The sequence below is a fragment of the Phaenicophaeus curvirostris genome, chromosome 23 (assembly GCF_032191515.1).
Source record: "Phaenicophaeus curvirostris isolate KB17595 chromosome 23, BPBGC_Pcur_1.0, whole genome shotgun sequence".
NCBI classification, from domain to species: domain Eukaryota; kingdom Metazoa; phylum Chordata; class Aves; order Cuculiformes; family Cuculidae; genus Phaenicophaeus; species Phaenicophaeus curvirostris.
The window spans coordinates 1,059,698-1,075,611 of record NC_091414.1 but is presented as its reverse complement, the minus strand read 5'-3'; the positions used below and the strand labels follow the sequence as shown (position 1 = coordinate 1,075,611).

Below are 15,914 nucleotides of genomic sequence, written 5' to 3'. Positions count from 1 at the left end.
AGTTCAGTGATTGCTCATCTCTCTCCGTTACAAGTTGCTGAGGAGATAAACTGGCTGGGCTGCGCACACCTCCTCTGGGGAACTGTGTCTGGACAGTGCTGCGCCTTCTTCAGCGGCTTCTAGAATCCTTGCCCAGGGCTCAACTGACTGATTTCTGCTCTGAACAGTAAATTTCAATAGTTCTATAACAATTTCTTCAACCGTTTCCTGATACTTTTGAAGGTTTGCAGCATGCTACCCTTTGGAAAGATCCACGGTGGTCCTTAAAATAGCTTCCCTAGTGAGTGCTGCTAGAGAGGTGGGGATACTGTGAAACATCCTTCTGGCAAGTGTTTTACTTGGTGTTTTTTCTTTGATGCTTTTTTTTGTGTTCCAATATAAATCCCGGTAACACCCACGAAGATGCCTGCTCCGAGTGTAGAGACTGGCGGCTCCGTCAGGGACCTGGATTTGGGGGGTTGCTCTTCTGCTTGCTGTCTTGAAGCCTTTGTGGTGCTGCTGAAGCAGTGGCCACAGGGAGGAAATCCACACTTCATCCCTTCTGGTGATGTCCTGGGTAGAGTTTGACCTCTTACTGATTTCCAGAAGCAGCACGAGTCTCTAGTAAACAACGATACCTTTCCGTGTCCCAGGATGCTGCCAGCTGTGGTTAAAATGAGCAGCATCCCCAGGCCTTCCCTGCAGGTGTGCTGGAAGCTCTGCATTCCATACATCACACATGGGAACATGGCACAGCTCCTTCCATCCCTTCACCGCGTTCCCCGTTTTATCCCTGCAGCAGAGATGATTTATCCAAAGATCATTAGTTCAGTGTTAAATAAAAAGACAGCACAGCATGCCCGGCTGCTCTCGCTGTTTTGTTTCACCGGGGCAAGGAGAGCGCACGTTTTGATCTGTTTAGCTTGATGAGCTGGAGAGAGTTGGCTGCAGCCTGAAGTAACCCAGGTTAATTCTGGCATCACAAATTCCCTTCTTTATCCTTTAGGTGCCTCATGCAGTTATTCTGCTTCTCAGTGCTATTTTTAGAAGTGCTCCATGTTTGGGAGGGAGAACATTCCCCATACCTTTTCCTTGCTGGAGCCTTTTGATCCACACCAGAATGCTGAGATTACAGGACAGTCAAGTTCTAAAATCAGATGAACGCCTGGAGGATTTAATAGTGCATGCAGACTGCCAGGTGAATATGATGATACATCACACCAGAGCCGTGTCTCTTGGATTGACCAGCATCTGCAATGAAACTGTCAGTTTTGGGGTTGAAATAGGCTTTAGAGAGCCATCTCTCGCAGATCCATCCGTGTTGGCACTGCAGAATCACTAGGAATACTTCTCATGGCAAGAGGAGTTTAATGGAGCAGTAGCTGCCCGGTAAGAATGTTGGTTAGGAGGTTGTGGTGGAAAATATCCCTCTGATCCCAGGGTGCTGGGAAGCGGCTGCTTGTGAGCTGACAGCCCGTGCTTTTTGGCTGGGGGTGCAATCTGTTTTCTCTGCCGTGGAAAAGGCTGTTTGACAAGTCAGCATTCGTTACATGGAAGAGCTGGGAATGGAACCACGACTGTTACGTTGCTCTGGTAACTAAAGCTGTGGCTTGAAAATAGAAGATGGCAGAAGTTGTGAAATAACCTCGTTCCAGCAGGTTTGGGTTTAAAGCCATTATTGCCTGTAGCAAAGGCAACTTGCAGAAGTACTCGGTTGCCTCAAATGTTTCAGGATCCAGCTAGGAAATCAGGATTGGAGTGCTTTAGGAATAACTTATCTAAGGTCTGGTCTTTACAGAAACAGCTGCACGCGATTTTTATTGCATCATAGAATTGTAGAATGGTTTGGGTTGGAAGAGACCTTAAAGATCACCTGGTTCCAACCCCCACGATGTGCAGGACACCTCCCACTAGTCCAGGCTGCTCAGTGCCCACAGTTATGGTTAACTGAAGATCTGTCCTGTTGAATATAGATTTTAAATGTGTTATTAATCCCTTCCCAAAGGATTTGATGAGGCAAGTAGGAATAATCAGTGGCCTACCGTGTGCAGAAAGCCTTGTAAGTGTTTGACGCAGTGGTTTGAGGTGTGGTGGGATGGTGCTCATGTTTGCTCCCAGAGCCAGGCTTAGACTCACTTCTTGTTCACAGCTTCACCTCTTTTTTGCAGTCGGCTGTTGAGAAACGTCCCGTACTAAGTCATTTCCTTGGTTGCTGTCCCTCTGAGGGACTGGCATCTGAGCGAAAGGGCTCTCTTGCCCATCGAGACAACATCCACTGGTCATGTTTAATGTGATTTTTTTCTTCTCCCGTTCAGCTGGAGGTGCTGAGCAGCCCATGAGCATCCTCATTCAGTGCAGGGGAGTCAAGCATCCGCGTGTAAGTGGGAATCTGCCATGCTGTAGCGCGTGTAAACATCCTACACTCTCAGCTGTGAACTCGAGGTGGCTGGGAGAGGATTGTTTACGCCTTCTGCCATGGAGTGAACGTCTGGTGAGCTGTCTTCCCTAAGGTGCAAGATCCGACTGCTCCTGTGGGGAGTTTAAGAATTCTGGTTCTGGAGTGTTAAACACTCGCCACTTGATTTCTGAGAAGCTGCTGCTTTGCCTAAAATACTGTTAATAAGGGGCTTTTCTCTCCTAAAGACAAGTGTAGAGAAAACAAACGAGAGCAGCATTGCAGTCTGTGCTGCTGACGGTGAGCTAGAGCAGAACCTCTTGTTTCTTCACTCCAAGATATTTGTGCTACCAGCAGAATCAAGCATTTGAGCCGCAGTACCAGGTGAAATTGTTATAATTTGGGAAAAGCTGGGTTTAAATCAATAAATAAAGGCACAACAGTATACATCAAGTCTGTGAGTTTTATTCCCAGGGGTTTAACATCAGGGCTAGATTGACATTTATCTTGGGCACGTAGGGTAAGGAGAGGGGGTTGCTGACAGCTGGGGCTTCGTGAGTCTTCCTGGTGCACTTGCGGTTTGGTCTGTGTTAAGATAACAGGCAACGATGGAATTTACTGATGAGTTGTGTGGTGTTCAACTGTGGTAATTTTACGTATTTGCTTGTTGTAATGAAATCGGTGACTGCATTGCTATGGGTAGGGTAATGGAAATGGTTTTGATTTCCGCACAGCTGAATAAATACAGAAACCTGTTTTGATTTACCACTTCAGATTTACTTAGTGAATCTGTCACAAACAAGGCATTGAAGATACTTTCCCAGGACCATGCTTATGGGGGGGATGTTGGGGTGTTTGGGTGTTGATCCGTTCCCTCCCGGTTTACCTGTTGTTTCTTGGTGCCGCAGGAGGAGGTGCGTCAGGCTGTGACCCCAGCCGAGCCGGTCCAGTACTATTTCACGCTCGCCCAGCAGCCCGCGGCCGTGCAGGTCCAGGGGCAGCAGCAGGGCCAGCAAACCACCACATCCACGACGACGATCCAGCCGGGGCAGATCATCATCGCGCAGCCGCAGCAGGGGCAGGTGAGCCACCAGCCGCGCTTGGCGGGTCAGTGATGCCGGCGAAGCCCTCGACTCGCCGCTCTGTAGCGTATCGCAGTTCCCTGTTCTGTGACAGCTCAGAACAGTCAATAACAACACAGAAACGCGTTTTCTGGTCGTACCAGGTGCTCAGACACCTCAGTAACAAGGGTGATCTTGGTCCTGGGTTCCCTTTGTAAGCATCGACAAGTAACAGCGGGTCTAGGAAGCCGTCTGTCTGTCTTTGTATCTTGTGGCTGTTTCCCCCATGTTGAGTCCGTGCTTGGTCCTTGTCCCCGTTTGACTGCAGACCACCCCCGTGACGATGCAGGTCGGAGAAGGCCAGCAGGTACAGATAGTGCAGGCCCAGCCGCAAGGACAGACCCAGCAGGCACAGGGTGGGACTGGGCAGACCATGCAGGTCATGCAGCAGATCATCACCAACACCGGAGAGATCCAGCAGATACCGGTAAGGCTTTGCCCCTAGAAACGTGTAACAGTCTGTGAGCAAACTGGCTGCTGGAGTTCTGGCATGAGACCATACATGTACGCTTTTTTTTTAACTGGAAGGGGCAGTTTGGATTGAGTGGTGTTTCCTATGCTTAGAGAGGAAAACTAACCAGGTGGGGACGTGAAGGGGGCAATAAATCTGACTGGTCTAGGACAGACTCAGTGCACACCCACAACACTTTCCCCTGAGTGAAAATCGTTACCATTAGGAAGCAATAAATAGCATATTTGCTGGATAAACCTCAGTCTTTACTCCGGCGCGGTTTCAGTAAAGCATAATGAACTTCTTTTGCCTTTAATTGGTTCTGAAGTCCTGACCTGGCAGGCTGAGTGGGAAAGGTGCCATCTGCGAGTTATTAATAAACTTTTACATTATAAGAAATATTTCATATCATCCTTTGAACTGGTTGGAGGGATGGCTTTGCAGAACCAGAAAATCTCTGCTCACTTTCACGTCAATACAGACCTGACGTGGCCTTGGAAAGGGATTTGGAGTTACAGCATCAGCAGGAACATTCTGGCATGTGTACTAGGTAAACACGTGGGGCAAAAGAAGTTACGTTTTCCCCTTTCTCTGTAACTTCACAGCAAAGCCAGGGCTTTCGGTTCCCACCTGGAAGATTTCACACTTCTTAAAAGAAACATATCTGGTCCCGTGTACTTAACCTGCAGTGGAAAAGTCACACCCAGGGACCGGGACGTGTTGCACTTTGAGCTCTGTTACCAAGAATTGTGCCCACAGCTGTGGCAGAACTGATCTTTCACACAAGTTTTGCTCTTGGAGACTCACGAGGCTTCTCTCTGTACCTTTGGCAAAAGTTCAGGCTTAAACACAGCATTTTGAAGAACATTTAGATGGTGGGCGTTGCCAGATTCTTCCAATTCCCTTCCAAATTCTTTTCATCTCTCAAGTCTTCAGCTGATTCCTACTGCTTGGCTTCAGGTGTCAGGCAGAAGGGAAATGCTTGGCAAATATGGCATTTTACTACAAACAACCGTTTTTCTTCTCTGCACTCCCCACTACCTTTCTTCCACTTTCTTTTTTTTTCTTTCTTCATTCCCTTATGAAACTCTCCAAGATCTGTGTTCTTTTTGGGAGGAGATCTCCACCTCCAGCCTCAGTGAATCCACTACGACAGTGCTGAATGCTGCAGCGTCCTCCTTTTGCTCAGCAAGAAAAGAACAGTTCCCTATGAGGAGGGAGCTTGGAGATCTTCTAGGAGAAGGAATTCTTTATAAAGTAGCCATGAGGGGGCCATAAGCTTCTGCAGGAGGCACTCTTCTCCTTGTAGGAGGATCCTGTTGCAGATGGTCCCTTGTTTTAGGAGTGTGAGACTGGAGGGTTTTAATTTGGTGTCTAGTTTTGACCAAGCCTTGGCTGCTACCTTCCTCTTGCCTGGGAGCCTGGAAGGACAGGGAGCTGTGACTGGGCCTCAAGCTTCTCGTGCTGCAGAGGTGAGACAGAAATTGCCGAGTGCCAGAGTGAGGAGTCTTTAGTCTTCGGGAGCACCTGGGTCTCTAACAGCTGTAAGTCTGCAAACAGAGCAGCTTAGGAGCAGAGGTTTAATGAAGCAGTCACGATTGGTGCTTCTCTACCTAGCAGAGATGCTGGTTTGGCTGTAATTAAGAGGAGGATTCTTAATCACGGCATGTTGAAGAGTCACGGTTTGTGCTGAAGGAAGCATCTTTCCCATTGCTCGCTTCCAGCAAGTGGAGTAAAATGGAACAGGGAGCCAAGCGCTCGCTCCAAGAGCTTTTTAGTGCCCTAACCTGGAAAGCACTTTTTGTTTGGATTCACAGAGCTAGTCCTTGGTCTCTGCGGTGCAGCTTGCCTTCTGCTCTCATCCTACTGTGCTTGTCTTGTTTTCCCCTTGAGTTTCCTTACTCTCAGCATAGTCAGTGCTATCTTCTGTCAGCACCTTCTCACTCTGGTATCTGCTCAGGTTCAGCAAAGCATCTTTTGTAATGCAGGTACGATAGTTTGAAACACTGGTAAAACCAGCAGTGTCTCTGGTGACTGCAGGGGTGTTGGGAGAGCCTTACTCATTTTCTTTAGTGATTTTTCCATGTGCTCTTGATCCTCTGTGCTCTCCTCTGCTGTGATTTTCTGGTTACTCCAGGACCACGGGTCACCTGTGGAAAGGTGGCTGTTATTTTTTAAAACTGAGGAAAAAAACAGGGGTTGTATCAATTAAATGGTAATAATTTGTTTATCTGCATTACTTCTCTGTTAAACTTAATCTGTGTCTCAGCCAGACGTCACTGGACAGGTTCTTCAGAGCTTACTCTCGTTTCTGGAAGAATGCTCTTTGTAAAACCCTTTCACCCGATCAGTGGGCTGTGTCGTTAAAATTTCTGCAGGGTGGAAAACAGGATCTCCAGGCACATCTGGGTGCAGAAACAAATTCTTTACTGAGAGGTTTATGTTCCTGTGGAGCAGATTTGCTCTTGAAATAACGTTGGAGCTTTTAGGTACAGCTGGTGTAGCCAGCAGTGTTTGTGTAAATGCCAAATCAGTGTTCTGGGCACTTGAACCTTGGTCTGTGAGCAGTTTTCAAGTATTTTATGTGTACTTCTTTCCCCTTTTTAAAAAGGAAACAACCTCAAAACATTGTTTTTATATAATTTAACCTTAAGGCTGCAAATCTCAATGTTCTACTGTTAAATAACACTGAATGAAACATTCAGCAGCCGTATCGATCGTACCATGACCGTGTTATTGCCCCTCAGGTTTGTGGTCGCAGCATCAGCTGTTGATACTGCAGAAAATGCAAAGTGAGAGTTGAGGTTACCGTGATGGCATCGTCTTCATGTCCTGCTCCCTCCTTGCCTTGCATGATCAGGGCTGTAGGATCTGAATTTGAATGTTGCACACAAAATATTGACACGGAGCGCCTCAGCCTTGGCTGGGTGGGTGCTGACACGGATCGGCAGAGAGGTGCCTTAAAAGCTTCCCAGCATCACCTGGCAGTATTCCTGGGGTTTGTTGTCACTGCTGTCTCTGTGGAAATCCCCGTACATTCTTCAGTATTTGTGGCAGGAGATGACAGCGGTGTCACCATGTGCAGCTGGCTCGTAACGGTCCTCCTGTGACATGGTGCATCACAGGAGCGACTCCATTCTCAGAACCACAAAGAAAAATTACCTGTTCCCAAAGCTCCTCGAGATTCAGCAGTTAATGTGCTTTAGCCACTAACTGACCATTCCCCTTCTGGAGGAAGAAGTGATGGGGTTGTGCTTCAGGATCCAGCAGGAGTCCATGGATTTCATCCTTGCTTTGGCAGGGTCTGTGGTAGTTGCTCATCTCCACCGGGGATCGGCTGGAGCTTCCCGGTGCCATCTATTGCTCTGGCTTCTGTTGTGGAAACGAGAAGGCAAATTTGTGTGTTTGAGGTTGCAGAGTTCCTTGTTTAATTCTCTTTCCCTGCCCCCTCCGCTTGTCTCCAGGTTCAGTTGAATGCTGGCCAGCTGCAGTATATCCGCTTAGCCCAACCCGTGTCAGGCACCCAGGTAGTCCAGGGGCAGATCCAGACGCTTGCAACCAATGCGCAGCAGGTACGCTCTTCACCCAGCAGGGCTCACATTGACTGGTAAAGTGTTGTTCCCTAGCTCTGAAACTGCAAACTCCAGTCAAATTTACCAACTCTTGGGCTAGGGTTCCTGCGTTTCTTTTCTTCCTGTTCCTTTCATCGCAATAATAAAGCAAGGAGCAGAGCGGGACTCTCCTTTCCCTGTACGTGAAGGGTGCATGCGTGTATATGTGTGTGTGCGTGCGTGTGTCTTGCTGTATAAAGCTCATGCTGCTTCTGAGCTGCTTGCAGGTAAAACTTCAGTTCATCAACCTTCTCTTTACTTCTGCTCCTTCTGGCGGGGTGAGGGAGGAGCAGCCGTGCAGCCTCTTGGGAAGAAGCATCAGGACCAGCGTTGCTGCCAGCAGGTTGTCTCATGTTCTCGTTGAGGCTGGTCGCTAAGGGATTCTTCTCTGCCTTCAGAAGATGGGAAGGCTGCTGCTTTTCCGTCATCCTGGAGACCATGTTCCCCTGGTGGAAGTCGGGGAGGACGTGCTTGTGTTTGGTTTGGAGTGGCTGAATCCCACGTCCTTTGTTCCTGACTCGTGGTTAGCACCAGCATGCTGCAGGCTGGCAGCGTCAGCCAGATCTTGCCACGTGGTGGGGTGATGAACTGTGAAAGAGTCTAAAAGCTCTGGAAAGGCAGCAGCAGGATCTTGTTAGTGGGGTGCTAACCCTCTCTGAAGTGCTGTCGGTGATCATCCTTCTCTTATCCTTGCAGATAACGCAGACAGAGGTCCAGCAAGGACAGCAGCAGTTCAGCCAGTTCACAGATGGACAGGTAAGGCCTTGATCCCTTTGAAGTCAAGGGCTGCAAAGACCCTCCTAAAGCCTGCGTGTTCTAGGAGATCCGCTCCTCCTGATAAAACACAGCTGCTGCTACCAAGCCCTCACAGGAGCGGGATAAGCAGATGTTGTGCTGCTTTTAATTCAGGTGAATTCCTTGTGTTCTGCTGTGCTCACTCCAAATGAATCCAGTCCTTTGCGCTCTAGGTGGGGTGCACTCTAGTCCAAACCAATTTAGGAATAAAGATCTCAACATCTAGCTAGTGCCTGATGTGTAGGTAGCCTGTGCTTGATTTGGGCAGCAGAAATTCACAGAATTCTTTAGTTATGGTTTAGCAACAAGTGTCTAGTGGCAGCGCGTGGTCTGGTTTGGGACAGATTGAGAGTTGCCGGTAGGGTTATAGTGCACAGCGCGGTGTTTCAAGGGAGCTGGGGCTGAGTGAGACACGCACTGACAGCCGTTTCCTTTCTCCTGCTTCCGTCTCTGCCAGCAACTCTACCAGATCCAGCAAGTGACCATGCCTGCAGGCCAGGACATCACCCAACCCATGTTCATTCAGTCCTCCAACCAAACCTCAGACGGGCAGGCCGCGCAGGTGGCCGGGGACTGAGCGTGAGCGCTGCAGCCGGCCCTCTCTCCGCAGGGAGACGAACGCAAACCAGCCTGACGCCTGCCGAACCAGCCCGATCTGGTCAATCCATCTGCTTCTGCCTCGCTGTGCTGATACCCAGCCTGCAGTCAGCTGCGGCCTCTGGTGCGCTCTACGCCTTCCTCAGGTGGGTATGAGCGAACACCCAACAGACGCTGACAAGAATGCAATATTTGTATTTTTAGAAACCAATATCTCAGTCTATTCAGCTGCTCGTTCAGACCCATAAAACTGAGAGGGAGCTAAATCAAAAGGACATTGTAGCTTCTCGTTGAGCAACGTGTAAAACATTTTTATCTAGTAAAATCATTAAAGGGTCCTGCACCTGATTTGTTTGACGAGCTTTACTCCTGGTATTCTGCTTGTACTTTTTCCCTGCGTAGAGCTAGGTCCAGTCCTCTCCTCTCAGTGCTTTATTAGGGGTGTCTGGGGGGAGTGTGTGTGTGTGTGTTAGGTTTTCCTCTCCTGCCTCCTTTTTTGGTAAGCCGGAGCACTGGCTCCGCGCAGCTCGAGGGCAGGGAGTAGGGGAGGAGTAATTAAAGGGAAAACAAAAAAACATTCCTTGTACGATGACTGTGATTTCTAAGGGCAATGGAGTCTTTGATTTGTTCTGGTTTCTCCCAGAAACACCAAGGGCAGTCTGGACAAACCCCAGCCCTGCTGTTTGCTTTTGTACCGCCTTCAGTTGATGCATGTAATATAGGCTTCATAAAATTAAATAAATCTCCTTTGTAAGATAGTGTTTGTGCTTTCTTTGAGATCCAGGGCCCAGGCTCATCCTGCCAAGCATCCTGAATCCCTGCATAATATCCCACCTGCAGCAGTGAAACCGGCCATGGGGTTTGAGGGTGGAGAGGGTTCAGAGAGGGGGTTGGACGTGGGTTGGAGTGACACGAGTGGTGAGATGGAAATGCAGGGATGCTGGCCCACCAAGGGGTCTCTGTGCAGATGCCGGGCAGTGATCGCTCCCACGGAGCAGATTCCGGAGCTGCATCACCTCACCCTGCGCCCTCGGTGTCCTGAAGGAGCAGGGAGGAGGCTGGGGCAGGTTTGAGTGAGCTCTGGAGATCAGATTTAACCGAACACACGACATTGGGCCAGGTTTAAGTCTTGGCTAAAAGAAGGATGCGGGGTTTGTAACCAAGAACCTTTGTGCCTCCAACATCGAGCGATCTGACAGCGTCGGCGCCCCATCCGGGAGAGGTTTAGTGGCTCCGTGCAGCGCTGGCAGAGCCGAGGGCAGCAGCGCTGGCAGAAGCACCAGGTTTGCTGCAGTTTCACAGCGAGGAGATGCCGGCTGCTCCACGCACGGCGTGTGACGTAGTCCCCTGGCTCAGGCTGCTCTCCGGCAGTGCCAGTGGGAAGCAAGGTGAGTGGTGCCCTGGTGCAGGGCGAGCAGCGCCCAGGTATGGATTCCTGCCTTCCCCTGCCCGCAGGAGCCCTGCAGGCACCAGCTGCTGCTGGGCAAGGACGGAAAACTCCATCTCAGCATTTGGCTGGTGCCAAGCACGGAATCTGGGCCAAGTTGTTCCAGTCGGGTGAGGGAGCTTCTTGCGTTACAGGCACCTCCTGGGTGCTCTAAATGTCAGTTTTCTTATTTTTCACCTTTTTCCCCCCCCTGTATTGCCTGGCAGCCAGTGCGGTAGCAGCAGCAGGGCCATGCAGCCCATCGCCTTCCCGAGCATCCCCACTCCGGGACCGCAGCCGGGCTGAGGGGTCTGGGAGTGTTCCTGCGGGAGCAGCTCCTGTGCAGGGAAAGGATGGAGTTGGGGAGGGGGGGAAGCTCCTCCTGGGGAAGCTCCGTGCGTGGGACTGGGGTCTGTGCTCCCCATCCAGCCGCTTTCTCTGTCACCTCTGGTCCAAGGAGCTCCCAGGAGCTTCATCCTGCTCCAGGGAAGGTGCTGCTGCCAGGCTGGTGCTTTCCTCTGAATCCAGGGGTTGGCTCCCAGGCAGCAACACTGGCAAATCATCCTTTGAGGGAGCAGAGCTGGGGAATCGGCTTGTAGGGATGGAGACAAGCACGAGGCTCCTGGACGGAGCAGGCACTGCCCGGCCTTATCAGCCACCAGCAGAGAAGCGAAGCTCTGCTGAAGGAAAGCACTTTACCCAAAGGAGATCGGTTTCCTTGAAATGGTTTAAATTTAGAAGGGAATAAATTGGTTATGGGCAGAAAATGGGAATGAGACACTTCTCATAGAACCATAGAATGGTTTGGCTTGGAAGGGACCTCAAACCCATCCAGTCCCACCCCTGCCATGGGCAGGGACACCTCCCACTGGATCAGGGGCTCCAAGCCCCATCCAACCTGGCCTTGAACCCCTCCAGGGATGGGGCAGCCACCCCTGCTCTGGGCAACCTGGGCCTCCCCACCCTCATCGGGAAGAATTTCTTCCTAATAACTCATGGTGTTATTAGCTAAAGATTAGCAAAGGTAAGATTTTGTCTGCGCTCCTAGAGGAGAACCCAGCTGACTTGAACAGGAAAGGTGTTCTGAAGCGAGCTGACATCGCTTGTCGCAGGTAAGAGCCCAGGGGAGATTTTTGCTTGAGGGAGCCCGATCGCACGGTGATGCCCGAGGAGCTGGGTGAGCCGCGGCACCGCCGGGGCGGGACGGCAGCCCCTCTGTGGGTGCCGATGGGCGCTGGGGGTGGAGGGCATCACGGCTCGAGGGCCTCAGGGGTTGAAATCAGATGATAAATCAGCGCTTTCCCCCAGGGACCCGTTAGAGCTTCTGTTTCCCCATGGGGTGATGAGCTCAGCACGATGCACCATGCGGGCGAGCGCCGGCCGCTGACGCTCGGGATCTGCGGGTTTGCTGCTGACGGCTGCTCTTCCCCACCACTCGCCACCCTCTGCCAAGGAACAATCCCCCGTGGGGAGGGTCACGCTGCCACCATGGGGACCGGGGAGCTCTGGGGGTCACTGGTTGCAAGAGGGAAAAGTGCTTGGGTGGAGATGCAACCTCTCCCAATGCAGGTTTTGGGTTCAACACACGCAGCGAGCGCCAGCAAACGCTGTTCCCGCAGGAGCCAAGCTGGCTCTTCTCCACTGCCAGCGCCGTGGGGTCTGCTCCATCTTCACAGGAACCCAGAGCTGTTGGAGGGATGCGGTTGTGAACTCCCCTGAGGCTGCACTGGAGAGCCTGAGGGTTCAATGCTCTCTTGAGTGTCTGTCTGTTCTTCTTTCCTTGCCCTTCTGAGCTGGGAAAAGGAGCTGAGTCCCTGGCACGTCCCATTCCAGGTGTGAGTGTTACCGAGGCAGTGGGGTGAAGGTGTCCCTGTTCCTCCCAGGAGGCTGCTCTGGGATGCATCCCGGCTCCCGGTGATGCTGGGGTCGCTCCAAGCTTGGGCAGCGGGACCAGGGGATCCCAGTGAAGCCAGAGCACCCCAGCCGCTTGTTTTTTGGAGTGTGAGCAAGCACCAATGCCAGGTTGTGTCTTCCCCTCAGTGATGCCACCCCCCAGGCTCCCCAGCATCCCCCGTTCACACAGCCAGGCTGGGATTTTGCTCCTGTTGCCGTGTCCAGGCGAGGATTCCCGGCTCCCCCCGTCCCACCTGCCCTTCTGCCCAGCCTGCAGCCCTGCAGCTGCAAACCAGGGCTGCAAAACTTACTGGAAATCCCGTAGAAGCAAATCTTGGCCTCCCGTCCATGCCAGGAACTTGAGCTGCAATCCCAAGAGGGCAGCAGGCTCCAAGCACGCAAGCCTTGCCATTGCCCAGCCTCCAAAATCCTCTTTAAAGCTTCATCAGGTCCAGAGGACGCAGCCAGCTCTGCGGGACCAGGCAAGAGGAGGAAAAGCCTCCCAAAACCCACTGGTTCCGATGGATGGGTCAGTACCAGTTAATTCAGACTCCCTGGCTCAAAATTCCAAGCTCCAGAGTGGAGGGAGGTTCCCAGGGTCCAGGCAGGTGACCAAGTGTGGATGGGAGCAGCCCCCTCTCCTCAGCACCCGCACCGTGTCCCATTAATCCCCCCCTGGGTGCTCGGTGCAGCCAGGAGCCGCCGGCATCGCTGCTCCCGGGAGCTGCACCTGCAACCTCACAAAAGTTTCCTTCCCTATCCAGAGCTGCTCGGGGTCTGATCTGCTGCAGGAAAACTCTCGGAGGTTGGGAAGTGATGGTAACGGAGAAGGCGGTGGGTGGGGGTAGCAGCCTTCCCCCCTAATTTATTACCAGCTCGCTGATTCCAGCAAACAAGTGATGTCTTTGTTTAAGAAAACCCAGCAGTTCTTCACTTACAAGCAAGCCCGGGCCGTCAGCCTGGATATTCCCCATCCAACTGGGAAGCAGCAGCAGGAATAAACCCGCTCCCACCTCCCCGACTCCTCTCGCGTGGGCACCCACCTCGGCCAAAGTCCTTTCCAGGTCACCTTAACGCTGTTGAATCAATCGCCAGGTGAAACCTAAACCTTGTGCCGAGGGGAACACGCCGAACAGCAGCCGGATGAAGGTCAGGATGCTCCCACTGCGGCTCGAGGAGCGTCTGGAGGGGATGCGCTGGGGGTCTGGGTCACGCGAGGGGCTGCATCCACTTGGGGAGCACGGAGGAGGCACCAAGGGGATTTGCTGGGGTGATTTATGGCATTTAGGGGATTTCAACCTCCGGGCATGGCTCTATCCCCGTCTCCATCCCGTGGGGTTTGTGTGACAGCGGGAGGGAGAGCGGGGTTGCAGGCTGGTTCCTGGGTGGGGTTGACCAGCACCATCTCCCCTGTGTCCGGGTAAATAAATTCACCTATTTATTTATTGTGCGTGCTTTCCCTAGACCCAGAATACCGCAGTGCTCACCCGGGCCCGTGCCAGGATCTCCAACCGACGCGTTAAATAATTCACTGGCCAAAGCTGTAACTTGCTCTCCTCTCCTGGAGCGCCAGCCCTGGGCACCCGCGTGGGACCTGGATTCTGCAGAGTGTGGAGAGCGCGTGGGTACAGCCGGGACGGGGCATCCCTGACCCCAGCTTGCCTGGGAAAGGGCATTCCCAGCAGCGTGGCTCAGTTTCCCACCTGTTAGTGGGAGGCTTGGTGGAGCTGAGGGGAATAAGGTGGAAAAGCAAACAGCTGGGGATGCTGGCTGGGAAAACCAGGTGTTTGGTGCCCCTCGGAACCTCGTGCCTCCAGCAATTCCCAGAGGTAGAGCAAAGGAGAGGAAGATGGATGGGGTTTGATGCTGGCTGGCTTGGGGAACTCGGCCTGGGCTGCTCCATGCCTGGTGGCCAGGGATGCTCGCTCCAGAGATGCTCGACACCACGTGCCTTGGGAGGCTCATTCCCAGGGTGCTCCACACCAAGTGGACTGGGATGCTGACTCGTGGGATGCTCCACATGCTGTGGTTTGCAATGCTGGCTCATGGGATGCTCCATGCCGTGTCGTGTGGGATGCTGGCTCGTGGGATGCTGGCTCGTGGGATGCTCTGCACTCCATGGTTTGCGATGCTGGCTTGTGGGATGCTCCACAACCCATGGTTTGCAATGCTGGTTCATGGGATGCCTCATGGCCCATAGTTCATGATGTTGGCTTGTGGGATGCTCTGTGGTTTCTGATGCTGGCTCATGGGATGCTCCACAACCCGAGTTTTGTGATGCTGGCTTGTGGGATGCCCCATGGCCCACAGTTTGCGATGACGGCTCATGGAATGCTCCAGGCTCCACGGTTTGGGATTCTGGCTTGTGGGATGCTCCACAGTTTGGGACTCTGGCTCGTGGGATGCTCCACATTCCAGGGTTTTGGATTCTGGCTCATGGGATGCTCCACATTCCAGGGTTCGGGATTCTGGCTCGTGGGATGCTCCACACTCCAGGGTTTGGGACTCTGGCTCGTGGGCTGCTCCACACTCCATGTTTTGGGATTGTGGCTCGTGGGCTGCTCCATGGTTCGGGATTCTGGCTCATGGGCTGCTCCCGGGTCCGGGATTCGGGCTCGTGGGCTGCTCCACACTCCATGTTTTAGGATTGTGGCTCGTGGGCTGCTCCATGGTTCGGGATTGTGGCTCATGGGATGCTCCACACTCCATGGTTCGGGATTGTGGCTCGTGGGCTGCTCCATGGTTCGGGATTGTGGCTCGTGGGATGCTCCACGCTCCATGGTTTGGGATTGTGGCTCGTGGGATGCTCCACACTCCATGGTTCGGGATTGTGGCTCGTGGGATGCTCCACACTCCATGGTTCGGGATTGTGGCTCGTGGGCTGCTCCATGGTTCGGGATTGTGGCTCGTGGGATGCTCCACGCTCCATGGTTTGGGATTGTGGCTCGTGGGATGCTCCACACTCCATGGTTTGGGATTGTGGCTCGTGGGATGCTCCATGGTTCGGGACTCTGGCTCGTGGGATGCTCCACACTCCAGGGTCCGGGATTCTGGCTCGTGGGATGCTCCACACTCCACGGTTTGCGATTGTGGCTCGTGGGATGCTCCACACTCCATGGTTTGGGATTGTGGCTCCATGGTTCGGGATTGTGGCTCGTGGGATGCTCCACACTCCATGGTTCGGGACTGTGGCTCGTGGGATGCTCCACACTCCATGGTTCGGGATTGTGGCTCGTGGGATGCTCCACACTCCATGGTTCAGGATTGTGGCTCGTGGGATGCTCCAGGGTCCGGGATTGTGGCTCGTGGGCTGCTCCATGGTTCGGGACTCTGGCTCGTGGGATGCTCCACACTCCAGGGTCCGGGATTCTGGCTCGTGGGCTACTCCAGGGTCCGGGATTGTGGCTCGTGGGGCGCTCGCAGCCCCGCGCCCCCCTGCTCCCCGGTGCGGCCGCCCCTCCCCGCGCCGTCGGGGCTGCGGGGCGGGCTGCAGGTGCTGCGGGGCGGCGCGGCGGCGGCGGGGGAGGGCCCGGCGGGCAGCTAAAGGCAGGTGCCCCGGGGCCGGGAGCGGCGGAGCGGGGCTCGGGGGGTTTTGTGGGGGTGGGGGGGTGGTCCGGGGGGATGCGGCGGGCGAGCTGACAGCGCC

At 53.2% G+C, this 15,914-nt stretch overlaps 1 protein-coding gene across 5 annotated transcripts in view; it reads left to right on the top strand.

The window, feature by feature from the left end:
• NFYC (nuclear transcription factor Y subunit gamma) overlaps positions 1-9,703 on the top strand; it is a 31,220-nt gene extending 21,517 nt beyond the window's left edge. For 3 of the 5 annotated variants that reach the window (XM_069875501.1, XM_069875502.1, XM_069875503.1), the window contains exons 6-10: positions 3,283-3,456; positions 3,764-3,922; positions 7,411-7,518; positions 8,254-8,313; positions 8,810-9,703. In XM_069875501.1, coding sequence (XP_069731602.1) covers positions 3,283-3,456; positions 3,764-3,922; positions 7,411-7,518; positions 8,254-8,313; positions 8,810-8,929 — 621 coding nt within the window. In that variant the 3' untranslated portion in view covers positions 8,930-9,703. The remainder of the gene's footprint in view (positions 1-3,282; positions 3,457-3,763; positions 3,923-7,410; positions 7,519-8,253; positions 8,314-8,809) is intronic. The other 2 variants (XM_069875505.1, XM_069875504.1) reach the window with 2 other exon arrangements.
• The last annotated feature ends 6,211 nt before the right edge of the window (positions 9,704-15,914 follow it).